The sequence below is a fragment of the Ambystoma mexicanum genome, chromosome 9 (genome assembly GCF_040938575.1).
Source record: "Ambystoma mexicanum isolate Mex_15411 chromosome 9, UKY_AmexF1_1, whole genome shotgun sequence".
In the NCBI taxonomy this organism is placed as follows: Eukaryota; Metazoa; Chordata; class Amphibia; order Caudata; family Ambystomatidae; genus Ambystoma; species Ambystoma mexicanum.
In genome coordinates this window covers 34,058,258-34,084,010 of record NC_090931.1, presented here as the reverse complement: position 1 = coordinate 34,084,010, position 25,753 = coordinate 34,058,258, and the positions used below count along the sequence as shown (strand labels likewise).

The following is a 25,753-nucleotide window of genomic DNA, read 5'->3' as shown; positions in this document are numbered from 1 at the left end:
AGGAAACAGCAGTTCCAAGATGGCAGTTTAATATGAGGAGAATGACGGCAAGACCAGAGAGGGTTGCAAAGAGAGAAGTGCCCTTGACCTTTTCAGTCTGTTTCTTTAGTAAATCTTTGAAAGTAAGAAACCTAAGACCGGGAACTAAAGCTGAACAGACCTGCATTGTGTGTTGGAAGTATGCGGGACTCTCCCGCGTCGATAACCAAGGCGGGGAGGAGTGTTTGCCGCCTTGGTACTGTCCATGGCTCCTACAACAAAGCAGCGCCAGTAAAGACAGCACAGCCGGTGAGTCGGAGAGACTGATATCAAACCAGTTTATGTTTGAACCAATGCATTCAAGCGGCAACATTGTATGAGAAATCCAAAGAGGACAGTGTGTGAAACGCGTGTGATGAGTCACGCAGATATAATTGGAAATCAGAGGAGTGACAACTTTGGGAGGCCAAGAAAGATACCGTAGACAGAGTGGTCCGGCACCACGTGGGTGCTCATTCGAAAGTCTCGGTTAGGTATCCAACTGATGCTTTGCATTAAAAAGGGAATCTTGAAATCGGAGTGACCCTGAAATGGGTCAAGCAAAACCCTGTGCACATTCAAAAGTGTTCGATAGTTTAATGTGAACTGCAATTGGTCCGAGCCCGGCTGAGGGAGACTAATTGGATATGGGAAAGGATCTGAGCACGGCTGACGGGGATCGGGGGTGAATCACCCGAATTGAATACTTGTAAGAAGAAAATAACTTTGTAGCTGGTTTCTTTTGTACATCAGGCCCTCTGAATCAAGAGACTTCTTTAGAAGTCTTGGACACAGAAGGCCCTGATGCTGGTAATGGAACCGTATCCTTGTGCCGTAGAAGCCCGAGTGTGTGCTTTGCTCGAGTGAACTGCCTTGCCCCGTGATGAAAACATGGGGAAGGGAGGCCGACGGTCCGAACATCCTGATCTATCATTTTGTGAACACTTCTTTCTTTTTCATGAACATTTCCCCACACTATTTGTAAATTAGCGGTAAGGATTGGCAATATTTCTTTTTAGTATAGGCCCTTTTATTTCACAAGACTCCACCAGGGCTGCATTATTATTATTTGATGGTCGCAGCTTGCTCCCATCTATAGGTTTAGACTTAGATAGGCGTTTATCACAGCCTTGTTAAAGTTCAATAAACACCCTTGAACTGTGGTCACTTGTGTCTGTCTTACTGTTGATGCCATGCCTTCCTTACAGAAGGCTTATCAGCCCTCTGTGGCTTCCCTTTAGTTTCACCATCTCCTGGGGGATCTTGTTGCTCAGCCCGACAGATGCCATTTGGCCTCTCAGGCCGTATGGGTTTTGCAGTGCGTTCACTCCCTCATGTGCTATCTTGTTGCTCAGCCTGTTTGTGGGCTATCTGGGCTCTCGGGCAGTTTGGGTTTTGTAATACGCTCACCCCCTCATGGGGGTATCTCATTGCTAAGCCCGTCATGGGCTATTTTGCCTCTCAGGATGTCTTGAGTTTTGTAATACGCTCACTCCCTCAGGTGGTACTTTGGTGCCTTGCTGTCGCCCTCCCATTCCTGTCTGTCAGCCGCCTGCCCAGTTCTCGACAGGGGAGGCATCTTCTCTGTTTGGTGCAGAACCGCGACTCTGTCTTCTTCATGGTCAGGTCTCCTATTTCGGTACCCCCTGTCTGCGTCCCACAGGACTTCAGTGTCACATCGTGTTGGACACCGGTGTGCCGTATCTCTGGTGGCCCATTCTCTTGGTCTCTCGGATGTGCAGCGCTCCTGAGGATCTCATCCTTCCTGAATTCTGCAGTATTGTGCGGGCCTCTGGTTTTCTCTGCTTACCAAGACACCTGCGTGCCTTTCCCTCCAGGCTCCTCCTGGAAGGGAGACGTCCCTTTCTCTGCGCCCCAGCACAGTCTTCTCTCTCTCACTCTAAGGCGGGTTCTTGCCCCTACTACAGGGGATCCAGAGCCCTTTATGTTTCTCCCGAAAATTAGAGGAAAGGCACAGTTGGTTCCGCACCTACACCAGAGATGTTAGGTTGGGTTAGAAACCAAACCATCCACCTTTAATGGGCCTGGTACCCTATTATACTGCTCACTTGCCCTATAACTAACAAACACTTGTGAATCTAGGCTGCCGGGAGGTGCAGAAAAACCCTTACTTGGTGATTCCTTGTCCCCCAGCGGTATCCAGCTTGCCCTGTCCCTGGGGGTGTGTTAAGCATAGCGGACTCATCTCCCTAAGTATAAAAGTGGTGGCTCCCTCTTGGAGAAAAGGGATGAACTCCCTGGATTTGTCATATGACCCATTTTCTGTTATTCTCTATATATTACTGTAAGTAGTGCCTTGTACTGGATCTGAGGGGCTGGAGGCGTTCACTGCCAGGAAGGCTAATGTGACCTTCAAATTAACAGACGTGCAACATGCGCAGTTTGTTGTTGGAAATTACATGTAGTTGGCATGGCAGAAATGCAGTTGTGCATAAAATATTTCAGCAAGCAAAGTCTTCATTCGTGGAGCAGTTTGTATTCTTACACCAGTGTTGATGTCTAATTCACACCTGTTCATCAATTGTTTTTACGAGGGACGAAAAGCAATAGTGAATAAACCGTGGTTTCCGTTTATTGTGGGTGATCCTCTCTAGTTTATGTTTAATTTTATAAACACAGGGGCCGAAATTAGGATTGCTTAAACTGGAGCTAAAAGCAGCTCCCGGGTGTCCAGGAGTTACCACTGGGGAACGACAAGCTAGTACATAGCGTTCCACAAATCTAACTTCCACATAAGATGCAAACTTAGCATTGTGTCCATTATTTTGCACTTGTCGTATAGATGTGTCCTAATGTTTATTTATAGAATGTCCTAAACACACAGTTAAAATTCACAGGTGTGTTCTTTTGACATAAGTAGGCCTCAGGAGCCAAAAGTAGCTCCTGGGAGTTGGTCTCAAGCTAACTAGGCTCGTCTATGCTATACCCAGGAGCTAAATAGCTCCCAGCTCCTCTCACTTACAAACCCTGTAAACATATTGTGAGACAGGAATGGTATCAAGAGAGACACAGACTCAAAATATGTAACTTTCAAAACCTTAATTTACTAAGGTTCCTGGGTTGGTGTAATGCACAGCTGGCACCAACTCTAAAGGGATGGCTCCCTTAACTGATGTTTCTAAGGGCCTTCGATGTCTGAAAGTCCAAAATAATAATCCGTCTGTTTCTAAACCTATGCCCGCCCTCACTCTTTACAAAAATGGGTTAGGAAGTTTTAAAAAGGAAAAGATAGTGGTTCAAAGAAAAGGAAATGTAAACCACAGCTAGTTTCAGATAGTCTTACTAATGGGTGTAGTTCCTCCAGTGCAAGATAGTTCATTTCAAAAGGGGAGCCCTTAGAAGCTTCCACGCAGGGTTCTTGCAGCAAATCACAACAAGGTTTACAATATCCTTGGGTCTCCTGGGGTTCGCTTCCCCAAGCCTGTACTCTTTCAGTTCCAGACAAAAAAAAAAAAAAGAATATACAGTGCTAGTCAGGTCTCTCAGTTCTTACATGGGTAGTATCAGAGACTTTCGAGAACACTGGGCTCTTTTCACCTCCCAAGTGCGACCGCTCTGATATTTAAACCCTCTCCTTATTCCTTGCGCTTCCTTCTTAACCTTTAAACTTCAGGTGGTTCCTGCACCCCTTCTTTCTCCTTTGTTTTATCGTGCACACTTGCACCCTTAGGTTTCTTTCTTTCCAGCCTTTCACTTTCTGGTGCTTCCTGCACCCCTCTTTGCTTTCTTTTGTTTCCTTTATTTTACTGTGTACACTTGCACCCTTGTCCTCTCTGTGCACACTTGAATCTCTTTCCTTTGTTTCCCTTCATTTCACTGTGCACACTTGCACTTTCCTTTGGTACCTTGTCCTTATATCGTGCCTCTCGCACACTTTACTTTCTTTATCGTGCACACTTGCACCTGTCTGTTTGTTTCTCATGCCTCTCGCACACGTCACATGCCTTTACTCTGCTTTACTTCTTTCTGTACTTCTTATGCTTTCTCTCTCTTTCCGTTCCGTGGTGCCTTTCTCCCGCTCCAGTCAAACGCACGCTTCCGAGTTTCTCTTTCTGACTTTCACGAAACTCTACGGGCAGTGTCAAGTTAACAGGCGGTCTACCTATGGATACGCAGGAGTTGAGGGCAGGGTCTCAACATCTGCCCCTCAGACATCAGGCCGTGCAATTGAAAAACTGCTTGCTAGCGATTGGTGATGGATGTCGTGAAACTGGCTTAAGCTTAACGGTGGATAAAACTGAGGTGTTGGTAGTGGGCTCCGTCTCCCCTCCTTGTTTTGGACCCCAGAGATTTGGCCAAAGAGTCTTGGCCCCTTCCCTGAGCCTGTTTAATCAGTAAAAGACCTTGGCGTTAAAATCTCGGCCTCCTTGTCCATGGCCGACCAAGTCTTGCTTGTATGTCAAAAAGCACATTTTAAATTACGGACTCTCTGTAAAGTTCTACCTTATGTACCGGCTAAGCTCCATGTTCCTGTTGTCTCTTGGTTAGTCATTAGTAACATCAACTATTGCAACGCCCTCTACCTGGCTCTTCCCAAACACATTCTGCATCGCCTTCAGGGCCATTCTTCGCCCTCCGTGGGGTGCCCATATGACCCCGCTGTTAGGGCAACTTCACTGGCTCCCTGTAGAGTATTATGTCAGGTTTAAAGCATTGTGTATTGTGGCTAGGACGGTCTACAGAATTGGTGCTGAACTCCTTCGGAACAAATTTGTTCTGTATACCCCCTCTGGGCCTCTCCAATCTCAGGATCTCAGGACTTTACAACCCCTGAGATTCAGGCTTGCTCGTACAGGCGGGCGTGCTTTCTCTGTACCTACTGCAAAAACCTGGAATCTGCTTCCTTTCTGTCTGTGCAGCACCGAGTCTCACCGTTTGTTTCGCCATGCACTTAAGACCCTTCTGTTTTAGTTCCTTGAATCGGATCGACCTTCTCTCACTAGCGCCAAGATGCCTTTGGGATTATGCTGCGCTCTACAAATCTTGTTAAGATAAGATAAGACAACCTTGGGGCCGGCGTTAAGATAAGACAACCTTGGGGCTGGCACAGGTCTCAAGGGAACAAGCGCTTCGCCGAACATCGCCAGCAGGATGCAGGCTGCCTCACTCGGGCTCCTTGCAGGCACGGCTCCCTAGCCACACTGAAGCCCCTAACAAACACCGGGCCAGCGTCTTGGCATGCCGCTCTCCTCCAGGCTTCAGCTCCTGCTGCTCTCTGCTCCTTGGCTTCTCTGGTCTGGACAGCATCCCCAGCTTGCTCTATGATTCTGGCAGAACCTGGCTTGAGACTGAGACGGGATCCCCTGCTGGTCTCAGCCATGCAGCCTCCCTTCTACTCGTGCAGCCGCTTCTCCCTCTGCTCCCTCAGAAGTTTGTTTTTATACATCTGTGTTGTATCAATGGGCTGCAGGTTTGTGGTATGGGCTGGGTTTGCCTGACCGCCAATACGGACATGCCCGCCCTTCAGTCCTGGGTAAGTGAGTTCTTAAAGGTGCAGTATACCTTTTCCTTCCATGCTCTTTCTTTCTAATAATCTGTAGGGGAGAGTCCAGTCAGGTGTGCACAGTTGTAGTCAAGTGCCTGACCTTGCATGACTTTATTAATGGGACAGTCTAATGGTGGTATATAGTAGTAGTAGGCCCTATCTTGTTTCCCAACGCTTTACCTATGGGTAATCCTCATTGATCTTAGTTGCCTCTTGCTCGTCTCAGTGTTTGTTAGAAATTAGACAGGGAGATGGGGTGTGATTGAAAATACCCCATGAAGGCTGAGGGAGAGTGTGATGATGTATTACTGGAAAGGGGGGGATACTGTGTCTCTGTACCAGTGGATGTTACATGTGGGAACATTAAGGAAGATGTTTTTCTGCCACCTAAAGAGGTCGTGGGAGGGGCAAGGGTAGGTTGGCCATCTGAAGAAAAAGGGGGATTCCGCATCTCACCCATGGGTACTCCACTCCTAATCCCCAAGGACCCTCAAATCGCTTGTCCACCCACAGTTCCTGGATCCAACAGCGATGGGTGTCCCCTGGCTACCTTAGCATGAGGATTCAGGGGGAGAAGGAGTGAGAATACCCTCAGGTTTCTAACAATATTCATTTTTTTAATGATGGGTGGAATGTTCTACTACTATGTTTCAGATAAAGCTAAATTCAAAAATGAAAAAAATGCTCCCTAAACTCACTCTGCTATAGAGCAACCAGTCCTTACCCAGAGTCCCTCATGCCATTCAAATGCCACTTCTGCGCAGGCAAACTTGTACCCACTGAAGTTCTCTCCTGACAGCAAGAAGGGTCCAGCTCAAAGTCTGTGCAACTCGTCCCCATGTTCCAACCCTACTGATTCTTTTCCTTTGTCCAAATGAAGGCATTAAGCTCCAAGCAGTAACCAGATCTTGAGTGATGAAAACCCCCACTACTGTTATAAGCGAATAATGCGGTTTAAACCGCACATACTAGTCGAGCTCAAGAACCCCTGGTTGGTGCCGCACACACCAGTAGAGCGCAAGAACCCCTGGTTGGTGCCGCACATACCGGCATAACTCAAGAACCCCTGGTTGGTGCCGCACACACCAGTAGAGCGCAAGAACCCCTGGTTGGCGCCGCACATACCGGCATAACTAAAGACCCCCTGGTCGGTGCTGCATATACTAGTAGAGCTGAAGAACCCCTGGTTGGTGCTTCACATGCCCGCAGAGCACACGTACCCTTGGTTGGTGCCTCACATACCCGTACAGCTGAAGAACCCTGGTTGGTGCCACACATACCCATAGAGCTCAGGAATCCCTGGTTGGTGCTGCACAGACCCATAGAGCTCGAGAACCGCAGGTTGGTGCCCATCATATCAGTACAGCTGAAGATCCCCTGGTTTGTGCCACACATAACCGTAGAGATCAAGGACCACTTGTTGGTGCTGAGCACACGCGTGGAGCTCAAGAATCCCTGGTTGGTGCCACGCATACCCATAGAGCTCGAGAACCCCTAGTTGGTGCCGCACACACACATAGAGCTCGGGAACCCCTGCTTGGTGCTGCACAGACCCATAGAGCTCGAGAACCCCTAGTTTGTGCCGCACACACACATAGAGCTTGGGAACCCCTGGTTGGTGCTGCACAGACTTGTAGAGCTCAAGAACCCTGGTTGGTGTTGTGCATAACTGTAGAGCTCAAGAACCCCTGGTTTGTGCCCCATATACCCAATACCCATAGAGATCAAAAACCTGAGGTTGGTTCCTTTGTAAAAATCCATGAAAAATTAAGACTGTGTAATGCATGCAAGTAAATCCAAAATGATGGCGAATTGTGGAATAAAAAAATTACAAAAAATTAATGAGAAGAGTTCTGGTACATTTTGAAAGATACAGTGATATCAAAGCCTTTGACTACCCAGAGAGGTACAATTTTCTGAGTGTTGAAGATAGGAGAACATTTGGCAAAACACGATGCACCTGGATCATGCAGTGCACGGCACACTGTGGGGTTAGCATGGTTGCCCACAGATTAGAGTTTGGAATGGGATTCTCTGGCACTGTCCTCAATTGGTTTATCTCCTACCTCTCAGCCAGACACCAGGCTGTCCAGATGAACTCGTTGCATTCTTACCGACTACAGGTCTCCTGCGGAGTCCCCCAAGGCTCCACCTTCTCACCAATCCTTTACCTTTACATGGAGCCTCTGGGCACTATCCTCAAAGATCCCAATTTTGCCATCCACCAATACGCGGACAATACTCAGTTGAGAGTAAATGGCGCGCAGGATATCATTCGTCTCCGTGATTACCTAGCCATCATCCGGACCTGGATGCCGACTGCCTACCTCAAACTAAACCCATCAAAGACTGAATTAGTCCTCAATGGTCTGCCCACCAAAAATCAGCTTGTCCAACAATGACTCAATGATATGTGGCTAGAAGGATTTGATCCACAACTCTCAGACTCAGCAAAATCCTTAAGCTTCACCATTGACAGCAGCCATTCCAGAAACACATAGCCAAGAAGGCGAAAATAGCCTGGCTCAGAAACTCTACCCTTCAAAAAAAAAATTAAACCCTTTTCCCTGCCGCAAGACATCCGGACAGTAGTGCAGGTCCGAGTGGCCATGCACATTTTTGGGGGAAATGCTCTCCTGACAGGGCTCCCAGCTGTTCACCTGGCTCCCCTAAAAGCAGTCCACCACGTCTTATTAAGAAAGCATTGACATTTGACTGAATCACCCCCATCCTACGTGAACTACATTGGCTTTCACTCCAAGCCAGGATACTGTACAAGACAGCATGTATCATCTACAAAGTAGTCACGAGACGCACATCAGCGTACCTGGTGGCTAAGCTCCACATATCTGGTGGGATACGCTCCTCGTGCAGCAAATCGACCAACTGGCTTCAATCACAACTCTCCCACAAAGAGGACCCGCAAACAATGCTTCTTTTGTCATGCACCCACCCTCTGAAACTCGATCCCGGTGTCGGCTCGAAATGCCACCACAATTCTTCAATTTTCCAAATGTCTCCAAACATGGCTCTTTCAACAACACCTGACCAAGGACTAATTCCAATGGACGCACATACAGACGCACAGCCCTCACAGTACTGTGCTACTGTTAAAAGATGCCAGTCCAAATGCTGGCTACCCACCCTTTATACAGCGCTCTGCTGCTCTCGAGCCAAGTCTGCACTTTAAACAATAAAATAAAAATAAATAAAATAAAAGTTTGAGATGACATCAATATCTTTCGCATGTTATGTCCGTGAGCTGTAAGCACATGCTAAAAGTGATGCATACAGGTTTGTTGAAAATCCATTTCTTTGCTCCTTCTCTGCCACAAAATCAACACCAGCATATATTTTACAGCCAGAACTAGAGCTGCTGTTTGTTAAAGATACTTTGTTAATGTAGGTATTTAGCCGGACGAAAGAATCAGACATTTAAAAGCAGCAATGATCAAAGACCTGTTGTCACAAGAGCCTTTGCCAAGCTCACCGGTCTAATACACATTGAAGTCAATTTAGGATTCCAGGGTCTGTGCCATTGGTTTACCCAAATCATTTTAATAACTCGGGGGGGGGGGGGGGGGATTACAAGTAAAGTAACTTTTCCGCAGGGGATTGAAGTGCCTAAGAGGAACGGCATCACTAAGGAAACCATCTGTGAGATCATAAAGAATAACAAATCAGAACGAGGGACAAGAGGATTCTCTGACATGTGTTATAAATAAATGGGTTTGGTGCTCGAAAATGAGAATTTTTTTAATTAATTGCCACTGTCTACTGTAAGGGTGCAGAAGGAGGACACTGACATAGGTGGCACAGTGATTACTATAGCCTTTTATTCGAGACAAAAATAAAGAGAAAACCTACCTCTCCCTGTATCTACGAGGGGATTCCCTGAGATATATGATATGATATGGCATTTATAACGCGCCTATGCACACGTGCTTCAAGGCGTGACAACTAAAATGCTAATGGGTCAGTCAGGATGTCTTAGTAACTTAAGGAGTCCACTGTCCTGTGTCAAAATAAATGTCCCTATCTCTGTCCCTTACACTTATAACTAAACTAAAAAGTTGTACCAACGTTCTTGGTCCAGGAGAATGACTCCCCTTCTCCTGGACGAGGAGGCACAGTTCTGATTGAAAGTTCTCCACCAGGGGAATGCCTCCCTTCCCCTGGTTTTAGTGCTTCAAACAAACAAAAGGGTTGCAGGTCCTCCAACACTGTGCACCAGAAAGTTCAATACTTTGTTTCCCAGGTGGAATACCTCCATTCGCCTGGATCGCTGGTTTGATCCTCCTTCTGGGTTCAATTTGCCAGGAGAATGACTACCTTCTCCTGGCCTTTCACGTAAAGCAAAGATCCAATTGTGATGAGGGTCCCAGACCCAGGTTTCTCTTCTTCCCCCAGGAGTACTTGGTATACTCTCCAACCAAGTACTATGGTGCAGGAAATAGTTCACAATCTCCTTTTCTTGTGGGTCCCAAACCTGAACTTCTTTGTGACTTGGTTTTGGCAGACCTGGCTCACTTTCCTGCCAAGTATTGCCACGAGAATATTGACTTGCAATACACTTTCTCTTAACAACTGCTTCAACAGTGGTTTGCGGCCAAACACTGCACCGACAAGAATGACTACTGAGGCACTCCTTAGTATGGTTATCTTTAGTAGTGGTATGTGACCAACCAATGTGCTGAAGATGACTATCACTTCTTTCACTATTGCTGTCGCACCCGTTCCGATTCTTGATAGGTCAGCGGATCTTGATTCGCATTGGTCTCCTTCCATTTGGTGCACTCCTGCGCGGCTCAGCTGCAGGATGTTGCTGGCAGTCACAGTGTTCTTCAGTGATAATTCGGTCCACCCACTTCGGGTTACACCTCTGCCTTCCAGCTCTGGACTTGTTCCACGCCACTGGACCAAGGATTTCCCTCTCCAGCCTCCGTACTTGGAGAGTGTGTTGCTTGCGGCTTCCTTGGCATCCTCTCGTTAAAATTCCCGGGCTGGACTGCCTCTCCTGCTGGTTGGCTGTCTCTGCTCAGGTTGTCCTTTGTCTTTTTTATATCGGCTGGTTGGCATTATTAAGTCCCTTTTCAATGTCCTTGGCCCTTTGATCTTTATTCCTCTGCGCCACCTACTCGGCCAAGCACTTCTATCATCACTCTCCCTTGGGTAGTCCATGTTCTTCTTTGTCTCAGTGGAAGTCAGGTCTATGGACCTACATAGGTATATGGGATGGCTAGCTATATGACTGGGGTTTACAAACTGGGGAGTTGCATAGGGTGTTGGGTGAGGGGGATTATACCATGTGTCCCTTAGTTGCTTGTCCTTGTCCATAGAGGTGGAGTCTCTCCCCATGAGATCCTCCTGCTGAGCACCACCCCCAGGACGACTATCAGGTAGCAGCCTAACCTACTTGGCATCATGGGAAGGGGCTTGTCCATGGGGAGAAGAGACGAAATTAAAGGATTCATCACGCTACGAATAAAGCATTCTGGTCTGAAAAGTCTGTTGATAATGGAGGTAGTATTGGTGATCCGTTACCATTAGAACCACCCAAGCACCACTTTCCAAAATCGGATCACTGTGATGAAATGTATTTAAGGCTAGGAGTTACGTTTTCATTTGCGAGACTCGTAAACCGATAATGCATTAGTCAGTGGACCCGCATACCTGGGACAAGTAGCCAACATCAAACCCAAGTGACCGATCTAGAAAGTGGTGTCTGAGATATTCACCAGTGCCCATTGTAAGGAACTGATGGTGGCAACAGTAAAGACAGACACAAGGGATCACAGTTCAAGGGTGTTTATTAAATTGTATAAATGTGTAGAAATAAACGCCTAATCTAAACCTAAATCTAAGACGGGAGCAAGCTACAACCATCAAATAATAATAAGGCAGTCCTAGTGGCGTCTTGTCAAATAAAAAGGGCCTATCCTAAAAGGAAACCATTGCCAATCCTTACCGGTAAATTACAAAATAGTGTGGGATAATGTTCACCAGAAAAGAAAGAAGTGTTCACAAAATGATAAGTCAGGATGGTATAATTGGGCTCTCCCTTCCCCACATTTTTAGTACGGGACAAGGCACGACTCTTGAGCACAGCGCACTCCTGGGCTTCTCCAGCACGAACTTACAGTCAGTTTCCAAAATATCAGGGGCCAAGTCTATTTCACACCAAGACTCCTGCCTCAGAGGGCCTGATGTGCTACAAACAACGAAACAAAAGTTCCTCTCAGTGATCTTCCCGTCGGGAGATTTCCTTTCGCCCGTGGATCCCCCCTCAACCGGGCTCCAATCCTTTTTGCAACGCTGACCTCCCTCAGTCGGGTTCACATTTTGCCATTTTAACACAGTTGACTTGGTTGTATCACCTTGCAGGATTCACTTCCCTTAGCTTTTTCCAGCCCTCAGTCAGGCTTTCTCTTAAGCCTCCAGTCAGGCTTTCTCTGGCATTCGCACTGCGCTTCCCTCAGCCAGGCACACATGCCTATTTCACAAGGTGAAAATGTGGGTAATGGGATAAGGACTTTCAATTGTAGAAGGGATTTTGGCCTGAACGTTGTATGACCGCCATAACTTTCTATGCTGGCCTTTCCTATGGTCGCTTGTTACTGTAATGTTCACAAGAAAAGGGCGCCAGCCAGAGTCTCTCCAATGGGCAGCCATGTGGCGCCAGACCACTCTGCAGCTGGTCTTTCCCTGGGCTTTAAAAGTACATGAGCACACAAGTACTTGGTTCATATCATGTTGCCATTTGCAGCCTTTGCTCAACACTGTCCGGTTTACTATTGGTTCTCCATCTGACTCACTGGCTGTGCTGAACTCCTTGTCATTTCTTGTTTGTGGACTCAAGGACGGTACCACGGTAGCAAGCGCATTTCCCCGCCTCGGTTATCAGCGCGGGAGGGTCCCATGCACAGTTCACATCTGTTACACCATATGTCAGCTGTAGTTCCACGTCTTGTGATTCCTTTCACAGAGGCTTCACGGGTCTGGGTAGAAAAGGGCAAGGGCACTTCCCTCCTCGTTGTCCTTTCCGGTCTCGCCGCCTTTCTTCTCCGTTCGAACTGCAGTCCTGGAATAGCGGCTTCCTCGTGCATTTGTCCTTGCTCAAAGTGTGCTCTCATGCACCACCTTTTATCCATGTGGGGAAGGGAAAGGGCAGTCGGGTGTGTGTAGTTTTGTCAATTGCCTGACTCTGCCTGACCCTGTGTTTGGACATGTCAGGTAAACCGCTCTGCTGTTAGTCTGGTTTAAGAAAGTGTATGCGTCAGAAGGGGGGCAGGTAGTAGAGCTTCGAAGTATCCTACCGGGTAGGATGGGGAAAAGATGTTATAAGGAAGAGGTTACCGATCTCACCCATCGGTGTCCCACTTCCACTCCCAGAAGACCCCCCCCCGCCCATCTAGGTGATCGTCCCCCAGAGGTCCACCCCCAGGAACAGGATCCAATAGCGATGGCTGTGTCCTGGTCACCTGGATGACAGATCTCTGGGGACTAGCGGGTGAGAAATCTTCAGGTTTCTCACACCATACGGACTGATCCAAGCATCCACAGACTTGAAGGGTAGCCGGTGCCATAGTGGATCCTCAAACAGCAACAGCCAAGAAGCAGAAACAAAAATGGTGGCCATAATGGTTATTGATTTGATGAGCGAAACCCAGGAGTGGAGAGGAAGGGGATAGATGCGGCAATCCATGCCACTCAAGTTGATGAGAGAAGCTGTTGAAAGTGAAACAATGAGCTACGGAGTGTTACAGGCTGAAAGAACCTGTGGCTAGAAGAGCAGTGCAACTTGAGAAAGGCTTTCCTTGCCACAAGAGATGCTGGACTGAAGGGCAAGTATATGTCAAATGAGGGGCTAGAAAGCCAAGCAGAGCACTTTTCCAAAGATCCTATGAACAGAAGAAGAACACCCATACCACAAGACGCAGTGAAAAGTCAAGCACTTGCCATATGAGGTTTGGACATGAGTTTCCCACGTAACGCCAAGCTTTCGCGGGCTTCTGCATGCCTTGTGTGTGTGCCTCCAGGATGTGGGCTGGTGTGTCTGTCCCCAATACACATCATGGGTGCCAGAGAGTCTGGAGTGCCTTGAATGCCTGGAACCACTGTGGTCCGTGATTGGTCCACGTATACAGTGTGTATTTGTGAGCAGATCTCCCATTGGGTCCTCTCCGTTTTGGCGCGAAGGGAACTTTGGATAAGAGGAGGCTGAAAACACCCATACCTCTCTGGAGTTCTCACTGAACCAAGGATAGGATCCCAGTATTCTGAAACTAAGAAGCCGAGTCGAGGAACCGCTGGAAGGTTTGGCACCCTGAGCCCGCTGTCATCCCGTGGGACCCCTCTGCATCTGGCCATCCTAGAAGGTCTGCGAAGATGTCTCAACCCATTACAATAGTCGGACCAACTATTCTCAGCACCCAGAACAAACCCTGCAAGTAAGCCTTCTCAGAAGTGTCCCTGGGCCAACCAATGGGCTGACCAGCTTACGCAGGACCTTTGCTCTGTCTCCGCTGTCGTTTCAAGGAGGCCCTCAAAACTTGGTATACTGCTAGCTATGTGTCCCCAGCACCCTCGCACCGAATTTCGAACACTTGGCATTCCCAGGTCTGAAGTGAGACGAGTGTGCCAGGACCGGAGTAAACGCGGTTACCGTGTTGCCCCGCCCCAACAACGACCTTTGCAGGTGTGCTGCATTTGTGACCCTCTTGCCCTTGAAGCCCGCTGCAGTGAATCTGGGCTGATCCATCCACCAGGAGTGGAGAAATTGCCACTGTCCCATTTAGGGATCCTCATTGTATCTCCGGAACTGAAAGCTGTAGAGCCGTTATATTGCCGCAGTAGAACCCGCAACCGAAGTGGACTCGACTGGCGGAGTTTGGTCCGGAGTGCGCCTGGGATCAGTGAGTAAACCGAACCCTAACCGGTGGTCCCTAGCGTCTCCATCCATTATTACGCACCAGTGGCCCTTGGGGGTCCCTCTCCTTTCCACTGCTTGTGCGAACTAGCAAACTATTCCCGAACCTTGGAATCACCTCTGCCTTCAAGTAGAGGCCCTCCTCGAATAGTGGGAATCTATTCTTCATCGCCTCACCCACCTTCCTGAGCTGCTAGAGACCCCTGAAGAGACCCCGTTTTGCCCACTGGAACAACTGCGTGCGCCTGCACTACAGGTTCTATTGAGCATAAGGCTCCTCTCTTCTTAGGGTTTGGACTGCCTCTTAGTTAGGTGTGTGTTTGATGTTGAAGGGGATTAAAAACTATCTGCACTGCCTATTTTCCTGCCCCTCTAGTATGTGAATATATTTCGTGCCTTTAACCCTTTAGGCCCCAATGGTATTGTATATACCTTGTATTGATTGTGTTGTATTGGTTTAGTAGGATTGCTGTGATTCTTTTGCTATGCTCTATGTTACAAAGGCCGTGTAATAAATGTGTCTATATTTTTGATATAACACCTGTCTGGAGAAATTTGTAAGTGTCCTTGCTCTGTGTGCTCATTGAGGTCTTTTAGTCACCCTCACCCCTCCTGAGACTTAGTCTTGACCGCCTGCCATAGCTACCTTGATTGGTCTGGCTTGTCCAGAGGTTACCCTGTTCCAAGAAACTAGGCTGGCCTTCTGATCCTCTGCCCAACAAGTCAGAGTTCAGAAATCCATCTTAACACTTGTCAACAGAAAAAGGTACCCTGACCCAGCCCTCCTAAAATAAATCACCACGAGAAATGCTGCAAGATGGCCTTCAGGCAGTAAAACGACCGCAACCAAGTGGGCATGTCCCCTTGCTAGACGGTGTATGTTATTCAGCAGAACAGGGCTGATCAAGAATCAAAACATGACCTTAAGTAAAAATGGGTTTTAATAGAAGTAAGGTGCATCTTCACGGTCAAACTCAAGCATACATTGCCAGGTGTTGCTGGGTCTAAAGGTACAGCTGGAGTTTCTCTTTCACTTGAAGATGACAGGGCCAACTGGGGTTACTAGACCCAGTTTCCAAGGATGGTCGTATGCAGTCCGCACCACCTCCTTTTACTAGACTGATTGTCTACCCTCTACCTCTCCTTTGGTTTTGATTCTCCAGTTGGTCATGGCACATACTCATACTTCCTCCCACTGTGGGTTTAACCCATTAGGGCTGTGATCTCACTCTTACCTAATGCCTCTGGCAAAGTGCGCCCACTCATTCCTTTGTGGCTTCACTAGCTTTCACCTTGCTAGCCCTCTGGGTTTTCTCCTTGACCCAACCTCGTCTGGATGACTGTCTTAATACTGCCTGATATTCCCCCATACCATCTCCTGATTTCTCCCTCCATCCACCTACTGATGTCTCCTCTACCACTATCATTTCCACGGCTCATTTCTTTTTTTCGCTTTCCTGCTGCTCTCTCTCGAACTGCCAACTTGCTCTAAGCTCCTACCTTCATCTTCTCAAAACACCCACACGTCTCCTTCTGGGTACATCCTTTTTATCTTTTAGCAGGGCCTTTCCATGGGCCGGTCTGGGAGTTAGGACCCACACTTGCGTATCCTCATTGGTGCTGTGGTATTGCTTCCCACAGGTGTAGCAGATGTCTGATCATGTCACCCAAACTGAGGTTGGACCTCTGATTTAGTGAGTGTATGTGGGAGTTCACGGACCGCAGTGAAGCTATATCTGTAATGGGAACTGGATATGTGTTTTATAGTTGGGATAATAGTTTCTGATGAGGGTGGAACCCACATCTTGTTGAGCCCAAGTTGGAGAGCAGTTGCCCTGCTCTTTGTGAGATTGCAGGTTTTCCTAGTATGGCCCTGGAAGTACCAATAGCACTTTGCCTGGCATGTGGCTATCTCCTGCCCAGTGGAGCATGCTAAATTGCAATGACCAGGGGATCCTCCCCATACCATTCCTCTGTCCACAATCCACTAGCTCTGTGAGGTAGCAGGCCTCATTGGTAACCACAATTGATGTGTCCAGAGTAAGGCAGGGGACTTTGTCACAGTTGACAAGACACCAAGAGGAGTACTGGCTACACGAGACACCAAATAGGCATGACAAGTCTCATAGGGTGCTACGAAGCTGAGAAGAGCATATGACATGGCAAGTGCTGAACATGTGAGAATTGTGCTTGAGAAGGGAGATGGAAAATAAAAACAGAAACACATCTGCTAAAGAATTGTTGGAGAATGTTGACAACCTTTTGAAAGAGGAACCATCAAGAAGCCAGAATCCAGTTTTGAAGTTATCTGTGTTGATAATTAACTAATAATATTATGCATGAATGCACCCTGAATATGCTGCCAATTAAAATGACACATTACAGTATTGAAACAGTGCTTTTCATGGTCAAGTACAAATATGAACTTCTGAGAAATTGTTTTTAAATCTTAAAACCTTTGCACTTTATAACTTCTTTAGGTCCAATAGAGGTTTCTACTTGCTAGTTTTAGCACTTTAAGGCTATAATGTATGTACGTAGGGGTTTTGGTTTATCTTCTTAAGATTTTATAACCCCACTTCTCTTGTGATTGATATTCAATATAATGTTTCATCTTACTTAGCAATTTGATTTGTTTAGTTAATATGTATTATGACGAATCGTGGGATCAAATCACTTCTCCCCATGGGGGAACCTTTAGCTATGAGGCTAGGAAGGTGAGGAATCTGCCCGATATTCCACCTTGGGGTGGGGGAGGTCCTCACAGGGAGTGACTTCTGTTCCACGGTGGAACTGGCTAACCCGCTTACCTTTGCGTCCCCAAAATCACTAAGACCTGTAAGAAAAGCCCCTGACTGTGCCACTGTGTGTTATTGACACTCCTCCTTTTCGTCCTATAAAGTGTCTTATAGAAATACTGCGAAGAAGAGGATTACAGGAGTTCTAAAACTACTCCTTTATGTGACTTCCAAAGTACTAAGAAGAGGTGCCCGAGGAGGCCTGAAGAGTGCATCATTGATACAAAGGACTTTGACATTTTGCTGGGCAGGACACATCTACCGACCAAAAAAAGCAGACAAAGGACTACCTGAAAGAGAACCGGGGAAACCAGAGACAAGCCAGCGTGAAGACGCACCTGCGCAGAAAGTTCAAACACGACAACTAACTAGCAAGACACAGAAACAAGTCCTAGGTCGAGAGGATGTGGCTGGAAGATCGGAGGAAGCCTTGGAAACTACAAGCAGTGCAAAAGGAGGATCCGGCTAATGGTGGCATGACCTCAGCGAGGTGAACCGGTTGGTCCATTGGTGAACCAGAGGCCCTGCAGAACTGAAGCAGTGCTGAGAGATGTAAGAAAAGAGCAGCGATGAAACGCTGAAGAGCGGCCCCAACGTCCCAAGAAGAACCAGCTACGTGGTCCCGGGAAGAAAGAGTTAATGGGAACCACAGTAGACCCTGTAGAGTCTGGGGGGAGAATAACAAATGCATCAAGAATAATCTCCCTCATCTAAGTAACTTTTGCAAAGTTGATGAAAGCATCTGGAGTGATCTCCCTCGTCTCAGTAATTCTTGCAAAGCTGATCCAAGCATCGGGAGGGATCTCCCTTGTCTCAGTAATTGTAGTAAAGATAACCAAAGCCTCAGGAGTAATGTTCCTCATCTCAGTAACTGTTGTGAAGATAACCAAAGCCACCGGAGTAATCTCCCTCGTTTCATGGAATTGGCAAAGTCAATCAAAAGGATGTATACGATTTGGCCAGGGCAGAATTCTTCGTGGCCGAATTGACCTGGGTCAATTCCGCGACAAAGACAATTTTGCTGCTGCCAAACTTTATCACCCACAGCCCCCAATACATCCCCCACCCAACTCCTACTTACCTTTTGGCATCCGGTTTTCTTCAGACCCTGCAGCGTCAGTTCAATCCTTACTACGTGAGTTGTAAACAACGCTGCAGAGTCCCCGTTTCTTTTTTTTTCCCCGTCCCCTGCTGCCAAACCGCCAGAAGCGGGGGACACCGCTGCTGCCCCAAATGCCATCACTACCAAACATGGGGAACGGGGGGAAACCCCCGCTCCCCATGTTTGGTAGTGATTACCCAATTTGATTGTTTCACCCACCAGCTCCCATTCACCTTGGAAATGTCCCCAGGCAGCCCTCTGACAGTACACTCCACTGCCCTCACCTCCCTCACCTGTGGCACCACCACTAGAGAGCCCACTACAGTCTGGACACCACACACCAGCCCCCTCCAGTCTGGACATCACCCACCAGCTCCCCTCACCTGTGACACCACCCCCAGGCAGCCCCCTCTAGTCTGGACACCACCTGTTAAACGGTAATTATATATTGCCTCCTTAGTATTTATATTGGCCTAAGCCTATTCGTGCTACACGGAAAAACGCGTTGCAAAGTTCAGATTTTTGGGTTAAACTTCGTCGCCATTTTAAGATTCATCTGCCATTTTGATTTCCATTTCGTGTGTTCTACGTTCTAAAATGATGGACTATGTTTTCGACTTGCAGCCAGCCTTTGGCCTTTGAGTTCTGTTAATGTTTACGTTGTCCGAGAGCCGACTTTTTAAACTTAGCAAAGAGACCTTGTGTTTCATATGAACTGTCATTCAAGTGTTGTCTGCACTCACAAGCCTCATCCTTGTATAAACATTGGGACAATGAAGAACAAACCTAAAGCGTATGCTTTAGCTGAACTACATTGTGAAGAAACTTGGAATAAGAGTTACCGCGGGATCCGAGAACATACATCACAATTGTGTCTTCATGGAAATACAAACTTATGTAATCCTTCGCATGATATTGTAAAATGTGTATGAACTAGGCACGAACTGTAGACCATGAATTACGGGTGGGTCGAATTCAGCCAGATGTATCATATGATCAATTTGAAAACAATCAAATTGGGCAATACCAAATTGGGTAATACCAATCAAAATTAAGTAAACCTCAGGAGTGATCTCCCTCATCCTAGTACCTGTTACAAAGTTTGTCAAAGTGTCATTGAACCACAAAAACTAGGAGGATGTGGAACATTTAAATTCGATGTGAGAGAAGCCTGGAGAGAAGCTGAAGGCTTAATAAGAGCAGTTACTAGCCATTCAAGTGAACCAGGAGAGGAGAGGCCTTCACCTGGTTATATTATACAGTTTGTTAACTCGGAAGCCAAGAAGCCTGAAAGGAGGTACAGGGCTTAATAAGAAGTGGATTCAGATATTAGAGTAAAGGACACTTAACTATTGGACCAGGAGGAGGGAGCCATCTTCCTGATATTCTATATCCTGGTGGAACATTATCTCTTAATTAACACTCTTTAAACACAATTGCCAAGGTGGATACCAGTGAACTGAAAAGGGATATATAGTGATAGGGCTAGCGTTAGATAGTTTTGGACAGAGGACAGGACCTTTTCATTTGGACAACCACCGTGACAACGAGCACCGAGTTTTCCTTAGTTTGATAGGGAATACCCTTTACAATAGGGAGAGTTAGGCCCTTTTGTTTATTGTTTAATAAAGAAGTGTTTGTACCACGCCACCCCTTTGTCTGACTCCTTCCTCCAGCACGCCACAGTATGCTGCAAGGTTCTATTCCATTTTTCCTAACTGTTTTTATGCAGGCGTTTTTATGAAGGCTAACTTAAAGACGATGTTTGACTTTGGAAGAAACTAGTTGTATGTAGACCTCACCTCAAAAAAGCATGCACAGACAGTCGTGCCAACGACATTGAAGGGAAGACAGTTTGAATGCTAAATGTACATATATTGTTGAAGGGCATTACTTACCCATGGGTTCCATTCGTGAACGCTTCCGCCGGGGTGATGACATCCTGATACACAGTCCTCATACAGTGCTGATGAAAAATGGATAAAGAACTTTAACACAACTGCAATGTTCATTAAAAACAGGCAGACGAAGAAGCACAGATAGTGGCTGGGGCGATAAATCTAATAGATGAGCACCTGTCCCACTTGTAATGAAGGCCTGGTATCAAAGCAAGACAGACTCAAGTGAGCACAGTTCAAGGGTGTTTAATAAACTGCAAAATGGGGGAGATAAATGCCTAATCTAAACCTAAATCTAAGATGGGAGCTAGCTACGACCATCAAATAATAAGAATACCGTCCAAGTAGAGTCCAGTCAAATAAAAAGGGGCTATACTAAGAATACCTATTGCCAATCCTTATCATTATGCTACAAAAAAAGAGTGGGACAGTGTTCACAAGAAAAGAAAGAAGTGTTCTCAAAATAATAAGACAGGATATTATGGCCGGGGTCTCCCTTCCACACGATTTCAGCACGGGACAAGGCTCTTGAGCACAGCACCCTGCTGGGCTTCTCCAGCATGAGATTATAGTTCCTTTTCTCTATATCAGGACCTTCTGTGTCCAAGTCGCTTTCATGCAAAGTCTCTTGCTTTAGAGGGCGCGTTATGCCATAAACAACAAAACAAAAGTTCCTTCTACTAATCTTCATGTCAGGAGATTACTCTTTACCCTTGGATCCCCCTCAGCCGGGATCCGATCCTTCTATCAACGCTAGCCTCCCTCAGTCGGGCTCAGGCCAACAACTCACTGTGGACATCCCTCAGTCAGATTCATGTTTTTCGTCACAATGTTCACGGGTGTATTACTCTTCGCCCTAATTCGCAGGCATCCTTCAGCAAGGTTCACATTTACCAAAATAACACTGTTCACGTTTTCTCACAATGCGGGATTCACTTCCCTTAGCTTTTCACTTGACGACCCTCAGTCGGATTCACTACTGCCTTTCAATCATACTCTCTTCATTTTAATATTCAAAAGTCTCAATGTCTTTTTAAACAACCATCTAGTTTAGTTAGGTCCTCCTCATCCGGGCTCAGGCCTTCCTCCACCAGCTTTCTAAAGCACTTGCTAGTTCAAACAAAGTCTTCCGAAGGGCGATCACATCTCGTTGGGTCACTCTGTTATTCTCTGGTAAGTACGTACTTCAAAATATCACAGTTCACACAGCCTTCCCCTCGTCCGGGCTCAAACGCCAGTTTCACATTTCCCTTAGTCGGGTTTACACTTTCATATTCCTCAAAGAGTACTGCAACATGCTAAGGACTTTTGATTGTACAAGGGTGTTGGATTGACCCTTGTATGACCACCTCAACACCTCACACCAGCCTCCCTTAGGGCCTCATGATACTTGTAGTTTCAACAACCGAAAACTTTCGACTGTACAAGGGATTTGGCTTGACGCTTGTATGATCACTTCAATTTCTCAGGTCAACACATTCTCCTTGCTCAGGAATGGGGCATCAGTCATAGTCTTCAATTGAGCACCCACGTGGTGCCGGAGAACTCTAAATGATACATATTTTGGTTAAAAAAAGACAGTTGTACTTTAGTCTTATTTCTTCATGCACTGTTGCTCTTTACAACCTTGAGCCCAACATAGTCCAATCTATTATCAGCTCTTTTGACACACCAGCTGTGCCGAACTCGGTTGGTGTCTCCTGCCTCTGGAGTCAAGAATGGTACCACGATGGCAACCGGTTCTCCCTGCACTGGCTATCAGTGCGCAAGGGTCCCATGTACCGCTGACATCCTTCGCACCATTGGCCAGCTGCAATTCCCTTCTCTGAGGCTCTGTGGGTCTGGGTTGAAAAGGGCAAGGGCAATTCCCTTCTCATCGTCCTTTCAGGTCTCACTGCCTTTCTCCTCCGTTTTGAACTGCCGTCCTGGAATAGCTGCTTCCTCATGCGTTTGGCCTTGCTCATAGTGTGCTCTTGTGCTCCACCTTTTATCCCTATGGGGAAGCGAAAGGGCAGTCAGGTGTGTGTAGTTATCAGAATTTGCCTGACCTTGACTGGCCTCAAAACCGGGACAACATGGCAGGCAAGGGGATTATAGCCCTGGTATTCCCATGGGGATTCTTTCTACCTCCTAGTTCATCTACCGTCGTCCAAGAGGGTTGGTAAACTCGGAAGGGTAAGAATGGTAGGGTTTGTAAAAATGAATGGGAAAAATCCATAAAATAGTTTGGAAGTCTGTCGAGGGAATGACTGGGATTATTGTCGTGAAAGGATAGGGGGGATTGTGGGAACCGTAGTGTTTTGTCAAAGCAGACTGGGAGTTCGGGAAATAATCAGAAGGACGGGGAGAAGAATGACTGGGAGTACTCAGGTAGGCAACAAGAAAATAGGGATCCTGAGAGATGTCGTTTCCCACTGTAACAGGGTTTGGGTTCCTAATAGTTTTACCAGATGCAGAGTGATTGTTGGATTCTGGTAAGGGAGATTCATTGGGTGGAAGGGAGGTTGATTTGGAGAAGCCTATAAAAGCCTCAGGGACTTCGTCCTCCTCATCCTCCTCCCCTGGAGCATTCTTCGACCATAACCCCGGGCTCCCCTACCCAGGTGATCCTCTGCTGCTTATCCACCCCCAGGGTTGGGATCTGAGAGCACCAGCTATTCCTTGGCCACCTGAATAATGGACTCTCTGGGTCTAAACGGGAGAATACCCTTCGGTTCCTCACACACCCCTCTTGTGCATAATGAAACAAAAACAAAAGATGTACTGGTCATTACAATTATCTTATGTTCATAAAAATACAAATGAAAACTACATTTAGAATGAGTAGCCAAATATTTGCATTTTGCCATAAAACATCTTTTGTGAACTGCACAAATAACTTCAGCTTCAATTATAAAGACATGCCAGTCTTGGGAACGTTATAACACTACAGTGTGTCTTCAGAATTCAATTCTAAAGACACAGCAAACATGTCACGTTTAGCAGAATTTGTACTTGCATTGAGCCAAACAGGACATCTTTAACTCAGTGTTATATATTTCATAAGACAGGCACTAGAGCGGTTAAATGTGTTACTAGTGTTCACTACTCCTAGTTGCCTCTTCCCAGTACTAGAGTGGTTTGAATGTGGGGTAATGTGGGGAGATGTGTTGCAATAGCCTATAAAGGTCGGTAAAGGGTTAGATTGGTCTTCATAAGGAAAGGGGGGACACCATGTCTTGCCCGTTACCCCCTTAAGCCTTCTCTTGTTCACCCTCTTCCTGGTGTTCATATATTGATAAGAGCTCCTGGTGTTTTCTTGGTTGGGGGACAGGGGCAACCATACCCCATAACTCCTTCTTGGATTGAGGGTTCCTCCTGAAATCGAAATGAGGGGTACCGCGTCTCATCTAAGGATGTCTCATCCCCAATTCCCAAGGACCCTCCACCCAGGTGATCCTCGATCGCTTCTCCACCCCCAGAGCCCGGATCCAAAAGCAATGGTCTTTTCCTTGGCCACCTGAGAAGAGGACCCAAGAGGAGATGGGAGGACACCCTCAGGTTCTACCCACTACCCCCTTTACTCCTCCGAGTGGGATGGTATGCCCAGATGTGGGTCCTGAGCCTGCTGGGCCTAGAGACCAAATCTACTCCTCACTGATGATGCCCAATGAGGAAGAAAAATGTCTGGGGATGCTTGTGGTCTTGTGCAGAAGGGATGTGACCTAGCAGTTTGGGCTGGACTGTCCCTTTTGGGGTAGGACCAAGCCTGATTTGCATATGGTCTTGCCCCTTCTGTAGAGGCTTGGCAGGCTCAAAAACAGTGGTCTGGAGGGTTGCCCAGAGCTGTGCCTGTGGTTAAGATTAGTTCTAAACCTTCCAGCCATCACCTTTTGGTTTTGCTAGAGAGAAAAAAAAGACCACAGAAGAAAGTGAGTCCGAAGGAAGAGAATATGACACTCATTTGGCCTCATTACGAGATTTGTGGTAAAAACCAAACCTTACCGGCATGGAGGCAATACCACGTCCGGGTAGCACTGATGCCGCTAACAGCGGCCAATCACGAGAATGCGTCCATGCGCGTAGCGGCATGCCGGTAACGCCTGTACCGGCATGCCGTTAACGACCCTAAAAACCCTGTTAGCTGCATCATGCAAAGCGCTGACCCCCTCCTCTGCCTTCGTCTACCTCTAAATAATGGGCACCGGCAATAACGGGTCCGGCAATACTGGGCCCGGCAATACCGAACCCGGAAGTAACGTCATTGTGCCGGAACGGGAAGTGCAACGGCGGCCATCTTGAAAAACACAATCCATTGCAATCCTCCACACACAGGACCTGGATCCACAAACCACCAGCTACATCTCCAACACAATGCCTAAGGCCATCAAAAAAGGTGCGCTTCTGAGAGGATGAGTTGAATATGCTAGCAGACACTCTGGCCCAAAATGGAGATGTGGTCTTCGCGGCAGACGCCGGGTGACCTGCCCAGATTTTAAAAAAAAGAAATATGGGAGGAAGTGGCCCGAAAGGTCAGTGCGGTCGGCACCACCCCCTGCACTGTCAAAGATGTTAAAAAGAGGTGGGATGACCTGCGCCTCCGTGTGCGCAATATTCTATTGGCCAATTGGAGCCAGGGTCTGGCAACAGGCGGCGGGACAAACTCCCCCATCAAGCTCACCAGATGGGAGGAAACATGTGCCAGTACGATTGGCATGGAGGCCATTGAGGGAGTCGGAGACATGGAGCGTGGAGTTTCGTAATCGGCAGATGGAGGCGAGTGTCCACACAAACCACTGGAATCCAAAGCATGAGGATGGGCCACAAATGTGACAGTGACATAAGCCAATGCATGGGCCATCACACCCACATGGACACATCCCTGCCTAGATGCTGTCCCCAGCACCGTCACATCAACATGCATACAGTATGCCAATGCCATACCTGAGACACACCCCACAAACAGCTAAACGGCATTTGTGTCACATTGCACGCAGTCCACAACACAAAGGCGTGTCACACAGCATACGCCACCTTACACATGGGAGAACCTGACGTATGCCTGAATAACCCCCCCCATATAGCAAGCAACTTGTATGTCACAACTCCAAGACAGCAAATAATCACATGCGTACAACTGCACTAATACCAATGTACGCATGATGCATGTACAACCATCGCTGATGCCGTGCCTCTCTTGGTCCCCCACAGGCACAGATTGCGACAGCGATGCTGAGGACACAGCTGCACAGGCCAGAACACCATCCAAAAAGGCCAGGGGCTTGGATGACGGCACCAGGCCATCCACATCTAAGGGCACTGGCAAGCAACAACAGCCACCTAAGCCAATGCCAACACAGGATGCCAAGGCACAGGGGCGGCAAAGTACTGCTGCAAAACCAACAGAGGCTAAACAGGTGGAATCCACTGATCTTGAGGCAGTGGCAGATGGGACCCTGTCTGTCGCAAACAGCTCCGTAGGGGAGGCATCTGCCACAGTGCCCCAGAGTGGTGATGAAGGAC

At 47.3% G+C, this 25,753-nt stretch overlaps 1 protein-coding gene across 1 annotated transcript in view; it reads right to left on the bottom strand.

Moving 5' to 3' along the window:
• The window catches only part of THYN1 (thymocyte nuclear protein 1), a 278,091-nt gene that overhangs the window by 188,075 nt on the left and 64,263 nt on the right, over window positions 1-25,753 (bottom strand). The window contains exon 2 of the mRNA XM_069614112.1: window positions 20,252-20,319. Coding sequence (XP_069470213.1) covers window positions 20,252-20,294 — 43 coding nt within the window. The 5' untranslated portion in view covers window positions 20,295-20,319. The remainder of the gene's footprint in view (window positions 1-20,251; window positions 20,320-25,753) is intronic.